We start from the raw sequence: 22,498 nt of genomic DNA, 5'->3' as shown, positions 1-22,498 counted from the left end.
CCCCGCCCTTCCCCCCGCGCCCGCCGGCTCCCGGGTCTCTAACCTGCCGCTCAGGTTCCTCCTCGCGGTCCCGCCCCGGCCCGGCCCAGCCGCGCGTCCCTCCCGCTGCCGAGCCCGGGCCGCCCAGGCGAGGAGCGGACAGACAGGCGGACGGACGCGCGGACAAGGGGACCCACGGGCGGCGCAGGCACGGGGCCGCGAGGAGCAGGTGAACGCCCCACGGGTCCCCACCTAGCCCACTCAGACCTGCCAGAATCCCTGCGGACGGCGGTCTGGCTCGGCCTTAGTTTCCCCAGGTGGCTGTGCGACTGGGGGCTCTGGCCGGAGTCCGTGGGCCGGGCCTGGGCGCCGGAGGCAACGGGGTGCGATAGGGCTGCGCCGAACCCGCGGCCAGGAACCTGGTCCGGCTGCGGCCTGGAACCTGGTCCGGCTGCGGCCTGGTCTGCCCGGCCTGGTGCTGGGGCGGTGCCGGTGCGCAGGGACATTTTAAAGGCAGTGGCACCTGAGTCAGCCGGCCCCCTCCCCGCCCTGGGGCTCGGTGGAGGGAACCCCTTCCTCCAGCGAAGGAGGTGGGAAGGGGGTTCTCTCCCTGTCCCTCGAAGGCCCCAAACCCCCTTCCACAGGACAGGCTGGGGCCTCCTTTGTGGCCAGTGGCTCCCTGTGGGCTGGCTCAGGAGGCACTTCCTGGGTGTCTGAGCCAGGAGGGAATCCAGGGCCAGAGAAGCATCAGGCTAGGGTCAGGTTCTGGGTCAAGGGGTGTGGGAGTTTCAGGGAGGAGGAGGCTGCATGCTGGGTGGCAGGGGGCCTGTGGGTGCTGGACCTGAGGCTCCCCAGGTCCCTCCTCCCTGAGCCAGGCTGGCCTGGGGCGGCCCCTGTGTATGAAGGTGTCCCTGGTGGCTGGGGAGGATGGTAGACAGGCTTGTGGTGCCTCTGAGGTGCACCCACAGACCACCTCTACTCCCACTCCAGGGGTAGTCAGCCCCAGCAGTAGCAGTTCGGGGAGCCAGGGCCCAGCTGGGGGTGCCTCTCCTTCCCCACCTCTGCACTGCTCCCCCCAGCCCCCGCCCTGGGGGGGCCTGCCCAGGCCTCTCCTGGGGCCTGCCTAGAACGGGGCCTCAGTGGTTCAGCATTCCACCCCGCCCAGTCTGTTGGATCCCCTGTGCCCGCCTTCCCAGTGCACCTTGAGCCCACCCCTTCCCCACCCAGGCTTCCCAGGCTTATCCCTCCTTACCAACCAGGTTGGGCCCTCCCCAGCAAGCAGCTCCCAGACCTGGGCAGAGCCAGGGCCCTGAGGGGTTCCCCATTCCAGAACTCCACCCGGCTCCCTCTGGGCCTTAAGCTGACTCCTCCCCAAGGTCACTTGGCTGTGAGCTGGAATTTGAACTTGGAGCTGGTCCCTCCACCCTCCCTGCCCTGCTGGGGCCTCCGCCACTGCCCAACCAGGCACCATGCTCGGCCCTCCCTTTGCACCCGGAAAATGGCCGCAGTAAAACCAAAGTGCAGTCTGGGCCCTGGGCTGGTCGCAATCCCTTGGGCCCACACAGCTCCCCTGCCCCAGTCAGCTGACTGGAGCAGGCCTGTGGTGGCCCCTCCCCCAGCTGCTCCCCAACCCAGATGCCAGCACCTGGACTCACCTTTCTGGCTGGCCCTGCTGGGCCCCCCACCCTGCTCCAGGGAGTTGAAGGCCATGGGTTCCTAGCCTAGGCGCCCCAAGGAGGGGGGCCATGTGTCCCAACCTGTGCGTGTCTGTGTGTGCCTGGGGGCCTGGGTTTTGCCCAGGTTTGTGTGTGCCCAGACACACGTGCCCAGTGCCCTTGGCTCAGCCCCCAGGAATCCCATTAAGCAAACACTCGGCTCCCTCGCTGAGGTCATGAGCATTCCGGACATTCTCCACGGACAGATGGTCAGAGGAATCTGACCAAGCCCCTACTCCCACCCATCCTGAGAGAGCCAGGACCCTCCATGGCACATGGGAGGGGGTGGCCTGAAGCCCCCAGGCCCCTCACACCTCCTGGAAATCCTCTTTGTAGGTAGGACCTGGTCAAACCAGAAAGTCCTGGGGTGCTCCCTGCCCCTAGATACCAGTACCCCTGGCCTGTGGACCACCCACTCCAGCCAACCCCAAATACAGAGGGACAGCCTTGTCAGAGGTCCCCAGGGGGCACAGACCTCACAGGACATGTTAGTCTGACCCAGGGGGGCCAGGCTCTGCTCACCCCCCTGAGGGTGTGCTCCCTCTAGACTTTGTTCTGGGCTCTGGGTCCCCAAGGCCACACCTCCCCCCGCCCCTACCCCATCCAGGGTCCAGTCTCATCCTGTGCTGCCTTCCTCTGGTATTGGCTCCCACCTGCCTCAGGGCCTTTGAACATGTGTTCCCTCTGCTTGGAAGGTGGTTCCTCTCTTAGGTCCCCTTTCAGAGCCCCCAGGATACTGTCCTTGCAGGCCCACCTAGATAGCCTTGAGAGTGGGACTCCTCTACTGGCCCCCCTGGGGCTCCCTGTGGAAGACCAAGGGTCTGGGGTGAGATAGAGGCCCATGTCTGCCAGCTGGGACCTGGGCCGGGAGGTCCTGCTGTGTCCAGGAGGCAGGACTCTACTCCCTGAGGACACCCTGCCCAAGCTCTCTGGGGGACCTGGCCAGGACACCAGGGCTGCAGCCTCTGGATCTGGGGTGGGCGGAAGAGGGGATCAAGTCCTGCCCTGGGAGCAGTGAAGCCACCGACCAGGCACCAGGGAGGTGTCAGCTCGGCTGCCCTCTGCACTCAGGTGTGGGCCGGGCACTAGGCCCTGGACTCAGGCCACAAGGTTGCCCTTCCATCACCAGCCACCACCAAGGACGCCATGAGCCAGTTGGGGTCTGTGAGCTGCTGCCCAGGTGCTGCCAAGTGAGTCCCCACCCCCATCCACTGAGCAGTCCCCGGGGACGGGTGCCATGTGGGCCTCGCCCTCACCAGCCCCTCCCCTGCAGTGGCAGCCTGGGCCGGTCTGACAGTGTGGCCAAGATGAGTGCCAAGGACCTGTTTGGTGAGTGAGGCTTGAGGATGGGCTGTGGGGTCTCGCCCACTCCCCTCCCCCAGGCTGTGCCAGGCCCCCACCAGGGGGATGCAGGTCAGCCCTTGGTGCCCAAAGGAGGCCCCTGGACCCTCATTAAGCAACAGCTGCTCAGGTCCCTCCCTCCCTCACTGTAAGCAGAGAGGCCTTTACTAATAATTCAGGGACCATCAATATTGATTCGGCTGTGCTCCTCACTGCAACCAGATAGCCCAAGGGGTGGGGCTCAGGCTGGATGGAGCGCCAGGTGTCTGCTGGGGGGGAGGGGGGCGGGGCCTGGCCAGCCCCACCTCGCCCAGCTCTGCCTCTCCCCCAGACACTCTTTTGTGCTTTTGGACTCAGTGCCCTGTCTGGAAAGTTAGGAGCCTCAGGGAGGGACCAAGAGATGTTAGCTGGCAGCTCTTGGAGTTGGGGGAAGCCCAGGCTTGGACTGCTTCCCAGAACAGTGGGCTTCCAAGGGAGGAGCTGCTGAGCCTCCTGCGCCCGCTCCAGGACAGACCCCTAGCAGGGGGTCCTTTTCTAGGGGCCATCTGGGGGCAGAGGGAGCTGAGGGTCCTTTCCTAGGGGCCATCTGGGGGCACAGGGGGGTTTTCTGTCTGCCCAGAAGGGCCCTCACATTTCACACCCTCGAGTCCTTTCTGGCAGCAGCCCCCTCACCTCCACTCGGCCCTTCCTGTGGCCCAACCTGGGAGTCCAGTCCCACCTGTACCAGGGGCGGTGGGTCCTGCCCTCTGTGGTGAGTGACTGGTGACTCCCTGCTCAGAACAGAGGAAGAAGTACTCCAACTCCAACATCATCATGCATGAGACCTCCCAGTACCACGTCCAGGTGAGGCCAGCCCCCAAGGAGCACCTCCAGAGTCCCTGGGCAGATGGGAACCTGAGGCACAGGGAGACAGCCCAGCTTCTGACACCCACAGCAGGTAGCCAGAGCCAGGGACTGCCCCACACCTGTCCTGGGCTCACCCATGGTGCGGGGAGCCCCCTCCAATCCTGGGAAGCTCACAGTCTGGGGGACGCAGGAGCTCTGGGGCTCTGTCAGGGAAATGGAGATGCCGGTGGTCAACACAGGCCAGGCAAGGACAAGGCCTGGGTGCTGTTTGGCAGCACTTGGGTGGGAAAACTCTGTGGGAAGGAAACTGTCATCCTGGCCCCCAAACAAGGAACTGGATTAAGAGGCAGAAGATAGGACACAGACACACTTAGTGAGCTCCTGCAGGAAAACCTCGGATGGCCAATTCAGATGGACTCTGGGAATGTCCAGACTGGTTAGCTGCACTCCAGACCAGCACCCAGCTCAGGAGGGTTTTCACCCTGGGTCAGCTTTTTTTTTTTTTTTTTTAAGATTTTATTTATTTATTTGAGAGAGAGAGTGAGATAGAGAGAGAGCACAAGAGGGGGGAGCAGGAGAGGAAGAAGCAGACTCCCTGCTGAGCAGGGAGCCCAATGCGGGACTCGATCCCAGGACTCTAGGATCATGACCTGAGCCGAAAGCAGTCGCTTAACCAACTGAGCCACCCAGGTGCCCTACCCTGGGTCAGCTTTGATTCACACTTGGAGCTCAGGAAATATGTTTTTTAAATGACCTTCCTGGTTCTTGGCCACTGTCCCATCCTGTAGGACAACAGGGCTAAGAATGGCTGAGGAGGGAGGAAGGGGCAGCCTTGGACCAGGAAGAGGGGGGCTTGGACCAGGAAGTAGGGGGGACCCTGGGCCAGGAAGGGGAGGGCCTGGACCAGGAAGGGGGCTCTGGACCAGGAAGGGGGGAGCCTGGATTAGGAAGGAGGGCCTGGATCAGGAAGGGGACCTTGGACCAGGAAGGGGGCCCTGGAGCAGGAAAGGGGGAGTCTGGATCAGGAAGGGGGTCTTGGACCAGGAAGGAGGGCCTGAATCAGGAAGATGAGGACTTCTTCCCTCCCCACAGAACCCCCCAAACCCAAGAGGCCAGGCGAGTCACTGCTTTCTAAGCCTCAGGTTCCTGATCCATACAATGGGTCCACAGAGACACTGGGAGTCCCTAGGCTCTTGAATTGGGCTGTGTTGAGTGAGCAGCCTTCCCTGCCAGGCTGCTGGCTCAGGGTCCAAGGGCAGGGCACAGGGTGGGGAAAGGTCAGCTTCATCCCCTTCCTTCCCAGGCAGCTGGGCCACCCCTCTCGGGGGTAGGGCAACGTTGCCCTTCTGGACTTTGGTCCGAGCTATCCTGTGGAAAGACCCCAACCCAGGGGCACCTCTCCTGCTTGCCCAGCACCCGGCAGGGCTGGGGGAGAGGATGGGCTTTGCCTGCCCCTCCCAGGTGAGGAAACCAAGGCAGAGAGAGAGGGTAAGAAGTGGGGGCAAGGTCAGACCCACCCCTGGCCATGGGGGGCTGCTAAGACTTGTGGGTTTGTTTGCTTTCCTGTTTTCTAAGTTAGTGTGCCGGAGGTGGGGGGCATGCAGTTGTGTTTCAGGTCGGTGGTGTCACCGCCACGGTCCGGACACAACAGCTGCTTTACCCCAAAACTCACTCCTGCTGACCCTAGCGGTCAGGGTCTTCCCAATGCACCGTTCAGCAACGCGGCTCTGTCCTGCAGCTCTCGAGTTTGACTTTTGGAGAACCCCGTCTCCCCCCACTTCTGCATAATTGAATTCATATAGTTTATGACACTTTGTTCTGCTTGGTAAACTTATTTCAAGAAAACGCGTGTGTAGGATAAGACTTCTCTCAGCTCTGGTCTGCAGGGGACATCTCCACCGGCTGTGCCAGCCCCTGGGGACCCTGCATGTGGCCACTCGTTTGTACAATTGCACCTTTTTGACGGGTGGGTGTCCTTTGCACACATTGTCAGGTGTGTGGATTAGAGATATCTTCCCAGTATGGCTTGTTGATTGATATGCATGACCGTCTTTTGATGAACAGAAGTACTTAATTTTGATGATGTCCAGCCATATCCACTCTCCCCCTAAGATTAGGGTTGTTTTGTTGGTTTTGTTTTTTTGTGGGGGGAGGGAGTGGTCATTGCCTGACCCAAGGCTGTGAAGATTCTTTCCTGTGTCTCCTAGAAACTCCAGACTTGAGGCTTTTACATTTAGGTCTATGATCCATTTGAAATTAATTTTTGTGTATGAGACTCGAGGCTAATTTTTCCCCATAGCAATGTGCAGTTATATGAAGAAGATGTTCCTTCTCCTATCAAATTGCTTTGGTGCCTTCGTCAAAAACTGAGGAGTTGAATGGGATGGGTCTGTCCGTGCTTTGTTTCGTGATCTTTCTCTCACTGTAGCTTTATTATTGAACTTGAAATCAGGCAGTGTGAGTCCTGCAACCTTATATTCTTTCTCCCCAAGATCTTCTTGACTATTCCAAGCTCTTTGGACTTGTGTTTATATTCCAGAAAAGCCTGCTAGAATTTTGACTGGCATTGAGTCAAACCTATGGATCCACTCGGTGTGATCCTGAGCCCTTCCCACCTGTGGACGCGCTCTTTCCCCACGTATCAGGGCTACTCTGACTTCTCTCAGAGTGTTTGTGTTTCCACTGTAGGGATCTTGAGTATCTTTTCTCCAAACATTCCTCAGTATCTGACTTGCAGACGCTGTTGTAAACGGTACTGTTTTTAAAAAAGCCATTTTTGCATTGTTGCTAGCGTATGGAGGAACGATTGAATTTCCGTACAATTATTGAGCGCCCTGAGACCCCGCTGAACTCACTTATTTGTGTTAGTGATTTGCTTGTAGATCCACTGAATTTACTACTATAAGATCAGGCTGTCTGAAATACAGAGCTTTGTATCTTATTTTTAGAGCTTCATTGCCCTGGCTAGGACCAACAGTACAATGCTGAAAAAAAGCAACAAAGAGGGGACATCCTTGCCTGTGTCCAATTTTAAGAAGAAATATCCAGTATTTCCCCATTGTATAGGCTATATATTTTTGTAGATAGTTTACTAGTGAAGAAGCTCCTTTCCATTCTTTGCTGAGAGTTTTTTATCATGAAAGGCGTTACATTTTGTCAAATGCTTTCTCTGAATTTACAGAGGTGTATTCACAACTGTTAACATAAGTCAGTCACACTGATTGATTTTTCTGAATGTTGAACCACCCTTGCGTTTCTGGGATAAACCTCATTCATTCATTATTGAATTATTATTCAATAAGTGTACTATTCTTTTTATGTGTTGATGGACTAATTTGCTAACAATTTGCATTAATGTTCATTAGAGATACTGGTGTATAATTTTATTTTCCTATAAATCCTTGACAGATTTTGGTGTCAAAATTGTGGTGGCCTTATTAAATGAGTGGGAAAGTATTCCTACTCCTTGGTTTTCAGAAAGAATTTGTGAAACATTGTTTTTATTTCTTCCTTAAGTAATTGTTAGGATTCACCTGGAAAGCCCTCTGAATGTAGGGTTTTCTTTGTGGGAGGTTTTTGACTATGAATTCACTTTTATGCATGTAATATCTGTAGTGATGGCCCTTCCTTTTTTCTAGTTATTGATCATTTGTGTTTTCTCTCTTTTTTTTCTTGATCAATCTTGCTGGGGTTTATCAATTTCATTAATCTTTTCAGAACCGACTTTGGGCTTAGTTGATTTTTCTCTATTGTTTGGTTACTACTTTGCTGGTTTCTGCTCTTAACTTCCTTCTTTTCACTTACTTTGGGTTTTGATTGTCTTTTTCTAGTTTCTTACGGGAGACCTGTAGATCACTGATATGAAATATTCCTTCTTTTCTAATTTATTCATTTACAGCTGTACACCCCCCCCACAAAAGCCTTTCACCAAATCCTGCAAGTTTGATGTGCCTGCCTTTAGTTTTTATTTTTATTTTTATTTTTTTTTAAAGATTTTATTTTTATTTATTTGACAGAGAGAGACACAGCGAGAGAGGGAACACAAGAGGGGGAGTAGAAGAGGGAGAAGCAGGCTTCCCCGCGGAGCAGGGAGCCCGATGCGGGGCTCGATCCCAGGACCCTGGGATCATGACCTCAGCTGAAGGCAGACGCTTAACGACTGAGCCACCCAGGCACCCCTAGTTTTTATTTTTATTTTTTTAAGATTTTATTTACTTATATGAGAGAAAGCACAAGCAGGGGGAGGAGCAGAGGGAGAGAGAGAAGCAGGCTCCCTGGCGGGACTCCATCTGGGGACCCTGGGATTATGACCTGATCCGAAGGCAGACGCTTGAGCCACCCAGGCGCCCCACGCACACACCTTGGTTGTCATTCAGTTTGGAACACTTTCTGATTCCCCATGACTTCCTTGCCCCCTTCTTCTTTGTTCACGTGAGCACTCACAGCTACAGACACTCCCCCCCACCCTTTGTGTGGCGTCCGGAGGTCCTGCTGTGCTGTGTTTTTGTTTTCACTTGCCTCTGTCTTTTCTCATTTCCCTCCTGATACCTTTCACCATTGGTTGTTGATGTAGAAGTGTGTTGCTCAATTTCCAATTTTTGAGGGTTTTCTAGTTATCTTTTCTGTTACTGGTTTCTAGTTTAATTCCATTATGGTCGGAGAGCACACTTTGCAGGGCTTCAATCACCTGAAATGCACGGAGACTTGTTCCGCAGTCAGGCACCTGGTTTTGCTTGGCTTGGTGGTGTGTTTTGCTAACAGGGTGTGCTTTGGGGCTCGCCTTGCCTCGCACAGATGGGTCGGCTGCCTTTTGTCCCCTGCGTGTTTCTGCCCCCTTCTCTCTCTGACCTGCTGACGCACACGTAGGCTGGGACCACCCCTCACAACCACACTCAGTCTCGCATGTGGTGGGGTTACCTGAATTGTGAGGAGAGAGCACCTGGGGCGTGCAGACTGGGGGCTCCCACTTCTCCACAGCTACCCTGTGAGTGTGACCCACAAGGACTTGTTAGACTGGTCAATAAAACAGGTAAATAAGCCTGCGGTTGACTCACCTCAGGAGAAGGGGTGTCAGAGTTTCACTATGCAATGCTTTTGTTGAATGAGACTACATGCAATTTTCTATTTTAAAAAGTGAGTTACATTTATTTTCCCAGAGATCCTCTGTTCAGCTCTTTTGCCGATTTTTCTATTGGATTGTTAATTTTTTACTTATTCACAGATTTTTTCATTCATTTATTCATCACTGGTAATAACTATACTTAACAAAATAGAGCTTTTAACAAAGTAAGAGCTATCACTGAAGTACATACTTGTCTTTTTATATATTAAGAAAATCAGGGGTGCCTGGGTGGCTCAGTTGTTAAGCGTCTGCCTTCGGCTCAGGTCATGATCCTGGGGTCCTGGGATGGAGACCCACATCGGGCTCCCTGCTCCGTGGGAAGCCTGCTTCTCCCTCTCCCACTCCCCCCGCTTGTGTTCCCTCTCTCGCTGTGTCTCTCTCTGTCAAATAAATAAATAAATAAAACCTTTTAAAAAGAAAAGAAAATTAGCCTTCACCATATCTATTACATCTGTTTGTCCCACTTTTTTTTTTTCCTTTTTACTTCGTATACGGTATTTTTTTTTCCAGGCAGAAATGCATTAGGTCAGAGTTTTTGGTCTTTTCTTCTGAGCGTCTGGGTTTTCTTTTTCTTCCTTGCTGAGGAAGGTCCCCCTGTAAGGGGGCCGTTCTGAGGTCATCAGAAATCGTCCAGCATTTTCTCCTAGCACTTTCGCAGCTGGGTCTTGACTGCCTAGAGTTTAAGGGAGTGTTTATCCGGTTGTCTCAGTTTTGTTCACTGACTTCAGTGAAGGTCAATGGGACACACTGCGGAGCCTGGAGGGAGGAGGAGCCCGAACCAGGCTTGGGGACAGAGGAAGGGGAGGGCTGTGCTGGCCAAGGGTCCCTGGGCCACCCCACAAAGCAGCCCACATGGCCATTCCAGGTGCTCACTCATCCCAGCACATTCACTGAGGGCCTACTGTGTGCCAGGCACTAGGGAAATAGCAGTGAACCCAGCAGCCAGAAAATAAACAAAGAAACATAATGTCAGATTGTGATAATTAAAAACAAGTCAGATCAGGGGCTTGAGAGTGATGCTGTAGCCTGGCAGGGGGAGCAGGTCTGAGCGGAGCCCTGAAGGAAGAGAGAGCTGGAGAAGAGTAAGGGAGGCAAACTGGGGATAGACCATGCAAAGGCCCTGTGGTGAGTCTATGCTAGGTCTGCAGGGGGGAACAGGGAGGCTGGTGTTCCTGGAGTCCAGCCACAGGAGATGAGGTGGGCGAGGGATTGTTTGTGTGAAGCTGCCAAAGGTTTTATCAGGGCATGTCCACGGCCCCCCAGACGTTCCTCAAGGCAGAGCAGAGACCTTCCCCTAAGGTAGGGCTGTGTCTCTCAGACCCCCAGGGTCGGGGATGTTCTCCACCCCCCAGGCTCCCAAGGTTGGCCCTGGCCCCTCAGGCCCCCGGGTGCAGCCCCTTGACCCTCGCCTGGGCACAAAGAGGGCTCTCCCCAGAGTGACCACCTGCCCGCCCCCAGCACCTGGCCACGTTCATCATGGACAAGAGTGAGGCCATTGTGTCCGTGGATGACGCCATCCGGAAACTGGTGCAGCTGAGCTCCAAGGAGAAGGTGTGGACGCAGGAGATGCTGCTGCAGGTCAATGACCAGTCTCTGCGGCTGCTGGATGTGGAGTCCCAGGTGTGGCAGCGACAGGGCAGCCAAAGGCCATGACCCAGACACGCAGCTGGGCCTCTCTGTGGGGGTGGGACAGGATGAGGAGGGCAAAGGGCAGGTGGGGCAGGGAGGGCTGATCGGGCTGAGAATCCAGGGGAACCCGGTCACACACAGCACCTCGCCCACCTCTGGCTCCAGCCTGTCCACCGGCTGTCCCAAGGCAGGGCCTGGCTGTGCCCAGGGGTCCGTGTGCCGCAGCTGCGGCCACGGCCTGGCAGAGTCTGGGTCTGCCTCTGTGCCACGTGCTCTGCTGTGCCCACCAGTTGTCTGTGACTGTCCACGGCACACACCCCACAAGCCGGGCTCACAAGGCACGCCCAGGGCACTGTGTCCGAGGCTCAAGTCCACCCCGCGCCCGTGGCTGTGAGTCCGTGGTGGTGTCACATCTGGGAGTCGCGGCCGTGGGACGCGGCCCAGGCGCATCCGAGCCCCCGGTCCCCTAGGAGGAACTGGAGAACTTCCCGCTGCCCACCGTGCGGCACAGCCAGACGGTGCTGAACCAGCTGCGGTACCCCTCCATTCTGCTGCTCGTGTGCCAGGACTCGGAGCAGAGCAAACCCGACATCCACTTCTTCCACTGCGACGAGGTGGAGGTGAGAGGGGCGGCGGCCGGGAGGGCCCCGGTGCGCCTGCGCCTGCCTGATACCCGGTGCCCCCAGGCGGAGCTGGTGCACGAGGACGTCGAGAGCGCGCTGGCCGACTGCCGTCTAGGCAAGAAGCTGAGGCCACAGACCCTGAAGTAGGCGGGGGCGCCGGGCGCGGGAGGGCCGGGGGGGGGGCTGGGGCCGGGCTGAGCGCGCCTTCGCCCCCATTCCAGGGGCCACCAGGAGAAGATCCGGCAGCGGCAGTCCGTCCTGCCCGCTCCCAGGGGCCCAGCGCCCATCCCCTTCCAGCGCTACGGCAGTGACTCCCCGCCCGCCAAGAATCGAGTGGGCCCGCCGATGCCACTCACTGAGCCAAGTACGCTGAGGGAGCCGGGCTGGGGCTGCACTCGAGGTCCGTGGGGGCGGCCTCCGTCAGTACCACCCGATGTCTGCCTCCCCCATCCAGGCTTCCGCCGTCGGGAGTCGCAGGATGAGGAGCCCCGCGCTGTGCTGGCTCAGAAGATAGAAAAGGAAACGGTGCGTCTTGGGGCAGGTGGGGCGCCCCCACCTGACCGCGTCCCCATCAGGTGTGGGCCCCTCCAGCCAGCACCCGCCTCCTCCCCCCAGGCCAGGGACCAAAAGACAGTGTGTGGGGCTGTCCCTGCCGCGGGTGGGGGCGCCTGAGACTGAACCCCTGCCTCTGCTCTGACCCCAGCAAATCCTCAACTGTGCCCTGGACGACATTGAGTGGTTCGTGGCTCGGCTGCAGAAGGCGGCGGAAGCTTTCAAACAGCTGAACCAGCGCAAGAAGGGGAAGAAGAAAGGGAAGAAGGGGCCAGCAGGTGCGGAGGGGGCGGTGGTCCGTGGGGCAGGGGGGACAGCAAGGGGAGGTAGGGGAACAAGAGAAGATGGAGAGAACAAGGTGCAAGAGGCGGGTGGCCACTGAGCTGCAGGAGATACAGTCTGAGCAGGTGGGCTACTGAAGGCAAGGACCCCCCCGGCGCAGTGACGGCCAGCCAGGCTCATAGCCACTGCCCTGCCCATTCCAGAGGGTGTCCTTACACTGCGTGCACGGCCCCCCTCTGAGGCCCAGTTCATCGACTGTTTTCAGAAAACCAAGCTGGCTATCAACCTGCTGGTAAGTACTAGGCCCCCTCCAATCTACCCTCCCCACCCTGTCCCTCTGTGCCTACATTGGGGGATCTAGGGTCTTTGCCCCCCCTTGTCCCAGCACCATCCCCACACCCCTCTGTCTGCCCCCCACTCTGACCCTCTGTGCCTACATTGGGGGATCCAGGGCCTTTGCCCCCCTTGCCCCAGCACCACCCCCCCACTCCGTCTGTCTGCTTCCCCACCCTGTCCCTCTGTGCCTACATTGGGGGATCCAGGGTCTTTGCCCCCCCTTGCCCCAGCACCATCACCCCACCCCTCTGTCTGCCCCCCACCCCAGGCCAAGCTGCAGAAGCACATTCAGAACCCCAGCGCTGCAGAACTCGTGCACTTCCTCTTTGGACCTCTAGACCTGGTGCCTGGGGCTGGGGCTGGGGGCGCAGGACCCCAGGGTGGTTTGCCCCTGGCTGAAGGTGGGGGGAAGCAAATGCCTACCCTGGGCAGGCAGCTGGGGCCATGCGTCCGGGCTGTGGGCGTGGCTGGTCTGTGGTGCTGTCAGCAAGCCAGCTGGGACTGGGGTCCGGTGGGTAGGGCCTCCTCTGAACCCCACTTTGCCCCAGATCGTCAGCACCTGTGGGGGCCCAGACATCGCACGCTCCGTGTCCAGCCCCCTGCTTTCCCGCGAGGCCGTGGGCTTCCTGCGAGGCCACCTAGTCCCCAAGGAGATGACGCTGTGGGATTCGCTGGGGGAGACATGGACACGCCCCCGGTGCGGCAGCGGGCAGTGGGCAGAGAGGGTGTGGGAAGGGGCCCTGGGCTGGGTGATGCAGGGCATGGGGTGCAAACCAGGATGGGGTTCCCTGGCAGGCCAGGTGTGTGGTCCCAGGTGGGGCTGGTTCCCATGGGTGGGCGTGGCTCACCTCCAGAACCTCCCACCTCCAGTTCTGAGTGGCCCCAGGAGCCGCAGGTGCCCCTCTACGTGCCCAAGTTCCACAGTGGCTGGGAGCCACCCCTGGACGTGCTGCAGGAGGCTCCCTGGGAAGTGGAGGGGCTGGTGTCTGCCCCCGACGATGAGGTCAGAGCACCCATGGCCCCACCCCAAACCCACTGGCCATCTGCCTCCTCCACCACTGCTCACCTCCTCAGCCCACCTCTGTCCACTGCCTTCACCCCACACCAACCTAGGGGGTCCTTTTTCCCACAGCCGACTCCAGCGAACCGACCATCCTTTCGAAACTCCCCCAAACACAGCCTTGTATCTGAGCCCACAGCTCCACCTCCAGGAGACCCTCTCCCCCAAGTCAGCTCCCCGCATGCTCACAGGTAAGTTCCTCTTCAAATGAGGGAATGTGACGCTCACCCCTAGAAACAAGGAGGCTCTGATATGAGTGTGCTGCCACCAGGTGGCGGCAAATGCCTTGTTCATGGTGTTCAAAAAAAGCATTTTTCCAAACCAGAACCAGGTTTTCATTCTAACTTTATAATATAAAATTGAAGAGAAAAATGTCAAAAGCCACCTGTAAATTCATTACCCTAATACGTTATCTCTCTTTGTGTCTTCTCATGTATGTTTTAGAATCATGGTTAGACGTTTACTAAGTCACTAAACTTAAGTGGGTTCAACGATCCCTGTCACTCACGCCACTGGGGCTGATTTAGGTCCAGCCTCAGAGCCAGAGAAGGAGACTGAAGGTCTGGGCTAAGGACAGCCATTCTCCCCGCCCCCATACACATACTTCCACAGACCCAGGGCCTGGGGGACTTCCCATCCTTCTTCTCTCCTCCTTTCTGTTCTCACTTCTGGCCCAGGATCTGTCTGGGAAGCTGGTTACCCTGCCAGACCCCAGGATTCAGTTTCAGCAAGGGAGGGGGCTGAAATCTGTGTCTTACACAAGTGTGCCCCTCTCACCGCACCCCCTACCCCCGCCATGGCCAGGCTGATGTCCATGGCTCCTAACCTAGGGCCACACTTGAAGAGACATTTTCATCCTTTGACCTCCAGCCCCTGGCCAGTCCATCCTGGCCAGTCATGGCTCCAGGGCCACCTCAGCCTCAGCCCCCTCACCTGTACGGTGTCCCAAGGCCTGCAGCTGTGTGATGGAGCTGCCCTGATGATCAGGGGCCAGACTGGCCAGGAGGCAACTGCCCAGCCTGGGTGGCAGCCACAGGCCTGCTCTGTGCTAAGGCCAGGACACCCACGCCATGCCCCTGCAGCTCGTGGGCCGTCCTCCACTATGGGTGCTTGTGGGCAGGGCTGTGGCTCTGAAAACACTTGGCCCTCCTTCATTGGTCAGCTGCTTGCAAGGATGGTGGTGACCCTGTCATTTCTTGGGTACATACATGTCTGGCTGTGGGTCCCCTGGGGGCCGGGCCTGGCGCCCCCTGAGATGGCCTGGCCTCGGGCGGGCCTTGCCATGCCCACACGCCCCCTCGTCCCACCCCCACCCCCCCTGCATGGCCCCCACCTCCGTGCAGGGGCCCCAGACGCTCTGGGGCTGTCACAGTTTCCATTCCCGGCTGACGAGCCTCAGCTTCTCTCCACTGTGACCTCAGAGAGCTGAACAGGAGGCGGCACGCACCTGGGAAGCTGCTCCCCCAGCCCAGCCTCAGGGCCAGGAGGAGACCCCAGCCCAGTCCTGGGCCTCAGCCCTTCTGTTCCACGCAGGGGCTACGAACCTGGGCCAGCCATGGCCAAGTATGTCAGGATCCTCTATGATTTCACAGCCCGCAACGCCAACGAGCTGTCGGTGCTCAAGGACGAGGTCCTGGAGGTGAGCCGGGGCCTGGGATGGGGGTGGGGGGCTGCCCAGGAGAGGCAGGAGCCAGGCTGCCCGATGCTGGCACACGGCACGCCTGTCCAATCCCTTTCCCCAGGACCCCCACCCCTGGGCTCCAGTCTGGGTGCACAGCCTGCCCCTTCCCCACCCCCAGCACAGCCTGGATGAGGGGCCTCCCTGTCTTGGGGATCTAAGAGGGGGCTCAGGGGCTCCTGTGCTGGGCTAAGCTGGGCTCACGTTGAAGGACAGGCCTTCTCTGTGCCAAGTGCAGACCCTCCAGCTCTCAGCCAGGGCTCGTCATTCACACCCACCCCTGGAGCCCCCTTGAGACACGGTCTGTTTGGTGCCAGTCCTGAATTCAGGCCACCCACTGGGGGACGGAAAGTGGAGCAGGCTGGCCCGGGTGGAGGGTGATCTATATGCAAAGGCTAGAGGCACCCTTGCTCTGGATGCTGCTGGAGAGGGGTAGGGGGAGATAAGGGAGGGATGGTAGCCTCTATGGGTGGGACAGAAGGTTGGGCAGGGCAGGGGCTCCTGGGAGGACTTGTGACTTCCCCACAGGATTGGGGGGAGGCGGGGCTTCGGAGGAAATGCCTAGAACTCTCTCTGGCCCACCTATAAAGAGGGGCTCATACACCCTGCGCTGGTGACCAGATGGGGGTGATGGTGGGGGTGGGTGCCTGCAGGTGCTCGAAGATGGCCACCAGTGGTGGAAGCTTCGCAATCGCAGTGGCCAGGCAGGCTACGTGCCCTGCAACATCCTGGATGAGACTCGGCTGGAGGACGCACCCCAGGAGCGGGTGAGTGCGAGGAGCGGGGGCTCTGCGGTCCCACCTCAGAGGGGGGATGGGCGGGTGCAGACCCGGCGCTGAGCCCCGGATTCCTCCGTGCTCGGCGGGGGTGGGGCCACAGGCCGGGCCCTGGGGGGGGGGCGGCGAGAAGGGATGCCTCACCTTCTCCTTATTACAACCCTGCGGGGAGGAATGATGAGCTGACGCTGAGGGCGCCCCCACCCCTTCGTCTCTTGCCCCCACCCCTGCAGGCCAGTCTGAAATATTGGGGTCCTGCCAGCCCCACCCACAAGCTGCCCCCAAGCTTCGCAGGGAACAAAGACGGTGAGAGGCGCTCTGCCAGGGCATGAGGGCCACCAGATGGGTGCGGGTACGGGGCCCTGAGCCCCTTGGGGGAAGCAGCGGGCGGAGGGTCCTCGAGCGGGGTGGGGGCGCTGCGGAGGGCGCCGGGTCGGCTCGCGGCGGGCCTGAGTGCCGGGCACCGCCCGCAGAGCTCATCCACCACATGGATGAGGTCAACGACGAGCTCATCAAGAAGATCAGCCACATCAAGGCGCAGCCGCAGCGGCACTTCCGCGTGGAGCGCAGCCAGCCGGTGGGCCTGCCGCTCACCTACGAGTCGGGCCCCGAGGAGGTCCGCGCGTGGCTGGAAGCCAAGGCCTTCAGCGCCCGGTGCGCGCGCGCGCGGGGGGCGAGGCGGGGCGCGGGGGCGGGGGGCGGGGCGGGCGCCCCGCGCTCACACCCGCCGCGCCCCGCCCCCAGGATCGTGGAGAACCTGGGCATCCTGACCGGGCCCCAGCTCTTCTCGCTCAACAAGGACGAGCTGAAGAAAGTCTGCGGGGAGGAAGGTATCCGCGTGTACAGCCAGCTCACCGTGCAGAAGGCGGTCCTGGAGGTGAGCCGGCCGTGCCACCGTCCTGCGCCTCCCCGCCCCCTCCTCCCTCAGGGCTCCTGGGTTGCCTGGAAAGCGGGAGGCCGGGGCCCCTGGCCTGTGGGCCCCTGAGCTGAGGCTGCCCCGCCCCCTCCCTAGAAGCAGCAAGGTGGGTCGGAGCTGGAGGAGCTCATAAGCAAGTTTCATTCCAAGACCCAGAGGAGGGTGGAGGACGACAGCTAGACCTGGCCAGCTGGGCCCAGCACACCTGCGGCTGGGGGACACGGAGATGCACCTGCGGAGAGGCCCACCCCCAGTGCATGGAGTATTATTTTTGTATGTGTGTATATTTTGGACCACGGACACGGGTGGTGGGTGGTGCTGGCTGGGAGCAGCTCACCTGCCTCATGGCACGTGGCCTGTCCTCGGGCTCAGCGATGCCTCAGCCCACACCCATCTGCCTGTCCCAAGGCCCACCTCCCCAAAACTAGCCACCTGGAGATGCCAGCCCCTCGTGCACCTGCCCCTGAAGCCGGGGCTGCAGCTTTTCCAGCCCCGCCCAGCCCCCTTCCTGGCTTTCATGACACCTCTCCCTGAGGCCACAGAACCCCCAGGAGGTAGGCAGGGACTTATCCTTTGGCCTCCTATCCACATGGGGGTTCCTCCTGGCACTTGTAACCCTGGCCCCAAACCTCACCCCTGTGGCTGCTACTTCTTCACGCACCTGCACCTGCTCACCTCTGGATGGGCTGTGGGCCAGAAGGGCACTGACCTCAGCACCCTGGGCTCTGAGCTAGGCCTGGCCCCCAGATATCGCCCACAGCGCCCACCCAGCACACTGCTCCTCAAGGGTGGCCTGGGGGGCTCCAGCCTCCCCTGGGGTGGGGTGCATGCTGTTCTCCCTCCACCCATTCAAGGAGCATAGATGGACTGGACATGTACTCGTCCAAGTATGGCCTTAGACACCCACACACACCCAAGGCAGAGCTCAAGATAGGAACTTTCTGGCAGGCTTGCCCTGTGTGCCGTGGGGGTGGTGGGTGAGTCTTGGAGCACTGAACTCTGCAGGTTACACCCAGAGATGAGAGGTGGCCGAGGTTCCAAAGCCATGTCATTAAACCAATTAAGTATCCTAGCAGCCATGTGTCTGTCTCCTGGAGATGGGGATGGAGCCCACCTACGATTGCACGCTTTGTAAGAACCACTGGGCAGAGGCCAGGCCGTGGACATTTCAAGTGAGGCCATGTACCCCTGACTCAGTGGGGGTTCCCAGGAGCCCCTCACCTCCACATGTATCCGAGTGGGCCCAGAGGATATTCCTGGGAGGTGAGGAGCTGAGGGGGCCCTGCTCACTCTGCGTGCTGTGGCTCTCCCAGGCCAGATGTCCAGAAGGCCCAAAGACTGTAACCGAAGACGGGTGGCAGGCCCGGGAGCCAGGTCTGCCGGACCTCAGGGCGGGCCAGGGAGGGGCCTGAGTCTTGGCGGCAGGGCCGAAGCTTAGCCCCAGGCTGAGGGAAGTGCCCTGGAGAAGGGCCTTGACAGATAGGGACCAGGTTGGTGGTCAGCTCTGAGGTGTCAGTACAGGAGTGGAGGGGTCCCTGAGCACACAGTGGGCTGCACTCTGCACCTCAAGGACACCAGGCCACCAGGCCAGTGCCCACCTGAGCTCATCCAGGGCCCCACCCTTGGAGGAGGCCTCTGGCACCCTCTGCTGGCGGCTCTGCGCGCTGTGCTGTGGGCAGTCCAGGGGGCACCCTAGTACCTGGCCAGATGGGGGCATCTTGATCTGCATTTCCCCAAAGCAGCTGGGGGCCCCGCCCTGGGTAAGGGTGTCTGGAGGGCTCATTCCTGGGGTCTCTGTGTGGTGGGCAGGGGCAACCGCAGGGAGCGCGATGCAGAAGCTGTGCCTTGTGGGATTGGGGTTAGAGATCTAGAGCCGTCTGTCAGCTGGTCTGCCACGGAGCCAGGCCCAGCCCCCAGGCCTCAGGAGCCCCGACTCTAAGCTAGGACTGTCCTGTCCACCAGGACCCGGTCAGGGGGAGCTGGGCCACCTCTGGGCCTTGAGCACCATGGCTTCCTCTCCCCAAGAGAGGAAGGTCCTCCCCAAGCCCCAGGCCAAAAGAGGAAGGTTGGTCCTCCCAGACCCAGGCAGGACCTCGCAGACAGGGAAATAAGACCCAGAAGGAAAAGGGGAGGGATGGGGTGCCGGCTGTCCCTCCAGAAACCTGCAGATGCTCCTCGTCCAGAACCACCAGGAGGGATGGGCCCCTGACTGGAGCACCCCCCACCAGCCCTATTTGGCTGAGCCCCTCCTTTGGAGCAGGGATGGGCACCCCCAGCTCCACCTGCTCTGAAGGGGGCCTCTGCTGGCCCAGTGGTGCTCACACTAGAACAAGCTCAGAGGGACTGCTCCTGGTCATGACCCCACCCGGCAGGGCTCTGCCTTCACCAGGACGGTGGTGCTGGCTGGGCTTTGGGGACACTACCTCCAGGCTGGGTCGCTTATCCCTTGGGAGCCTCAGAACCTACACCTGTTCCCTTGCCCGTCTCTCCCTCCCCTCCTCCATCCCATCCACAGGCCACCACTGCTCTGTCCCCCTCTGTCCCCACTGTGCTCCCTGGACAGCTTGAGGAGGACCTGATCTCCAAGACCCCAAGCCCCTGGTTCCCTAGCTCCCGGCAGCCCTAGGCCAGCTCCCATTACCCAGGAGCTGCTGGTTCCAAGATGCTCTGGACCCACCTGTCTGCTGGGCCTCTGGGCTCCTGGAAGAGGCTTCCCCACCACTTCCTGGGAGGCGAGAGTGGTGGGCCCAAAGTCGCATGGCCTTTAGGGTAGGTGTGACGACATGAGGGCATCATTGTCCAAGGCCACCAGATTGGGGGATGACTGAGCTCTACCCACTTTGGCATCCTGGTGATCTCAGCGTCCATAAAAGTAGACTTGGATGAAGAACAAGGCCCAGAGGGGCCAGGTCACCTGCCCAGAGCCCCAGAGCTGGGGAGGAGCTGGGCTCCTGTGCAGTTTGGCCTGATCTGTGCCCCTAACCACACACCTCCTCATCTCCCACAACAGGCTGGCCAAGCAGGGAAGAGGGAGGGTCCGGTGGTGGCAGCCCCAGTGGTGGCGGGGACTGCAGAGGGTGTGCCCATGGGAGCGTCCCGCTGGGCAAGGGGGCTGAGCTGCCCGCCCATCGTCCACTCTGTGCCCAGCTCTGCTGCCAGCAAACATCCCCACAAACAAGGCCCGTCTCTGTTTTGGGCACAGGCATGTCTTTGTGGCCCTCCCCGGACCAGCTGGCTCCATTTGCCCCCTCTCCTACACAGGGCGGCCAGGAGGCAAAAGCAGCTTCTTCTTCTTTTTTTAAAGATTTTATTTATTTGACAGAGAGAGAGCACGCACAAGTAGGGGGAACGGCAGAGGGAGAAGCAGGCTCCCCGTGGAGCAAGGAGCCCAATGCCGGGCTCCATCCCAGGACCCTGGGATCATGACCCGAGCCGAAGGCAGATGCTTCACCAACTGAGCCACTCGGCGTCCCCAAGTGGGGTCTCTTTAAGAAGAGTCTTTTTTTTTTTTTTTAAAGATTTTATTTATTTATTTGTGAGAGAGAGAATGAGAGAGAGCACATGACAGGGGGGAGGGTCAGAGGGAGAAGCAGACTCCCCGCCGAGCAGGGAGCCCGACACGGGACTCGATCCAGGGACTCTGGGATCATGACCTGAGCTGAAGGCAGTCGCGTAACCAACTGAGCCACCCAGGCGCCCAAGAAGAGTCTTTTCTTTGTCCTTTCTATTTTACTTTTTCAAAATATGTAATTTACCAAGAGGTTAGTGCATAGAAGGGCCAGCACGAGGGGTAAGACATCCCTCACACCTGTATCAAGAGGCCAGAGATAGAATGGAGACAAGAGGGGCACCTGTTTCCTGGACCAGGTGGCACTTGGCAGGGCTGACAGCGGCTAAGAGAGGACTCACGGGAGAGGGCGGCACTGAGAAGGTGGCTCTGTGTCTGGAGAAACAGAGAGACGACCCTATGACTCTCCCCCACAAGCATGAGAGAATCCCAGAGGCATTAAACCATTCACGTGAGAGGAAAATTATCAGGTTCCTGGAAGAAAATGTGGGAAACATCTTTGTGATGAAGCTGAGGAAGAATTTTCTGTGCAACACTTCAAAATGAGCTGATGAGTTTGGCTTCATCAAATTGAGGATGTAGCTCGCCAGTGGCCCACGGGCATGGCTGACGGGGAGCCAGGGAGCCCGAGGCTTCGCCAACAGCGGGGCCCACCTGCAGCACACGCCGGCAGCAGGCCTGGGGGGTGCACCGTCCCACGGGGGCCCCAGACTCTTTCGGGGGCCCTGAGCTCTAAGCTAGTTTCCTAACAACACAGGTTGAAGGTTGAATTGTGCCCCCACCCCGCAGATTCATACAAGATAGGGTCGTTAGGTTGGGCCTTAATCCCCATGACGGCTGTCCTTGTAATAAGGACACTGGACAGGTGCACCCGTCACGGGAAGGTGGAGGCAGAGGTGTGATGGGTCATCTACAAGACGAGAAGCATCAGCGATGGCCTGCTACCTGCAGCAAGGGTATGAGCAGAGAGAACCAGCCCAGCCAGCACCTGATCCCAGACGCCGGCCTCCCGAATTCCTGCTGCTTAAGCCTGGCATTTGATGGTGCTTTGTTATGGCCATCCCAGGGATGATACAAAGTGAGTCTTCGCCTTTTTTACCTGGCTATGGTATAAAAGCTGCCCTGTTGCGGGGGGGAGGGTGCAGGGGCTGTGGGCTCCTTTGCAAGGATCCGGCTTGGCGGCTGGGCCGAGGACCCTTCCCCACCACACACTCCGTGGGGCGGGCGCGGAAGTCCCCGTGAACAACCATCCCTAATCTCACTTCATCCAGCCTCGGCCCGAGCGGAGGCCGGACCGGCCAGGCCGCCCCAGGAAGCGGTGTGAGCCGCCCTGGCCCCTCGGGGGACCCGCCGGCCGCCATGCTGTGGGTGCTCAGACCTGGGATCTTGGCAGCCCTTCTCCCCGAAATGAGCGAGGATCCCTGTCACTTCAAGGAAAACAGCGTCTTTGTTGCCATGGGGAGTCCGAGCCTCCAAGCTAGGAGTGTGGAGCCCCAGGCAAAACAGGTTTTAAGGCAAGTCTCACCTGCCCCAGCCCGAGGCTGCAGACAAGGGCAGGCCACACCTGGAGGGGCACACACGGCTGCACACAGGGGCCTCCCGCCACGGCCACGCGGGTAGGACAGTACGGAGTGACTCCTTCGGCCCCAGCCAAGCCTGCAAATGATGCAGCCTCAGGCCCTGAGCCAGAGCCCCCCAGCGAGGCCACTCCCAGATTCTTCTTAGTTTTTTGTTTTGTTTTTTAAGATTTTATTTATATGACAGAGAGAGACACAGCGAGAGGGAACACAAGCAGGGGGAGTGGGAGAGGGAGAAGCAGGCTTCCTGTGGAGCAGGGAGCCCGATGCGGGGCTTGATCCCAGGACCCTGGGATCATGACCTGAGCCGAAGGCAGACGCTTAACGACTGAGCCACCCAGGCGCCCCAGATTCTTCTTAGTTTTTAATCCTGGTAAAATACACAGAACATAAAATGTACCGTCTTCACCGTCTCTAAGCCCACAGCTCAGGGGCACTAAGCACATTCCCACTGTTGTGCAGCCGTCCCCACCACCTGTCCCCAGAACTTTCCATCTT

The 22,498-nt window shown here is 59.1% G+C and overlaps 1 protein-coding gene across 4 annotated transcripts; it reads left to right on the top strand.

The window, feature by feature from the left end:
• The first annotated feature begins 41 nt into the window (after positions 1 to 41).
• Positions 42 to 17,930, top strand: EPS8L2 (EPS8 like 2). 4 transcript variants are annotated; one of them, XM_035013643.1, is made up of 21 exons: positions 43 to 208; positions 2,766 to 2,884; positions 2,968 to 3,023; positions 3,814 to 3,878; positions 10,462 to 10,623; positions 11,103 to 11,252; positions 11,319 to 11,398; positions 11,477 to 11,619; positions 11,710 to 11,780; positions 11,959 to 12,085; positions 12,293 to 12,381; positions 12,694 to 12,768; positions 12,974 to 13,122; positions 13,296 to 13,428; positions 13,558 to 13,676; positions 15,019 to 15,124; positions 15,817 to 15,930; positions 16,173 to 16,245; positions 16,413 to 16,593; positions 16,684 to 16,816; positions 16,952 to 17,930. In XM_035013643.1, exons 2-21 carry the CDS (start codon positions 2,841 to 2,843, stop codon positions 17,033 to 17,035), a joined length of 2,154 nt encoding a protein of 717 aa, XP_034869534.1. In that variant the 5' UTR covers positions 43 to 208; positions 2,766 to 2,840; the 3' UTR covers positions 17,036 to 17,930. The 4 variants fall into 4 exon arrangements, with proteins under 4 accessions (XP_034869531.1, XP_034869534.1, XP_034869530.1 ...); XM_035013640.1 differs by having other exon boundaries at positions 42 to 208; positions 2,824 to 2,884; positions 11,103 to 11,398; XM_035013639.1 differs by having other exon boundaries at positions 11,103 to 11,398.
• The last annotated feature ends 4,568 nt before the right edge of the window (positions 17,931 to 22,498 follow it).

This window comes from Mirounga leonina, unplaced genomic scaffold, assembly GCF_011800145.1.
Source record: "Mirounga leonina isolate KUSES-001 unplaced genomic scaffold, KU_Mleo_1.0 Mir_166, whole genome shotgun sequence".
NCBI classification, from domain to species: Eukaryota; Metazoa; Chordata; class Mammalia; order Carnivora; family Phocidae; genus Mirounga; species Mirounga leonina.
The sequence above is the reverse complement of the archived record's forward strand: the minus strand, read 5'-3'. Positions and strand labels throughout refer to the sequence as shown.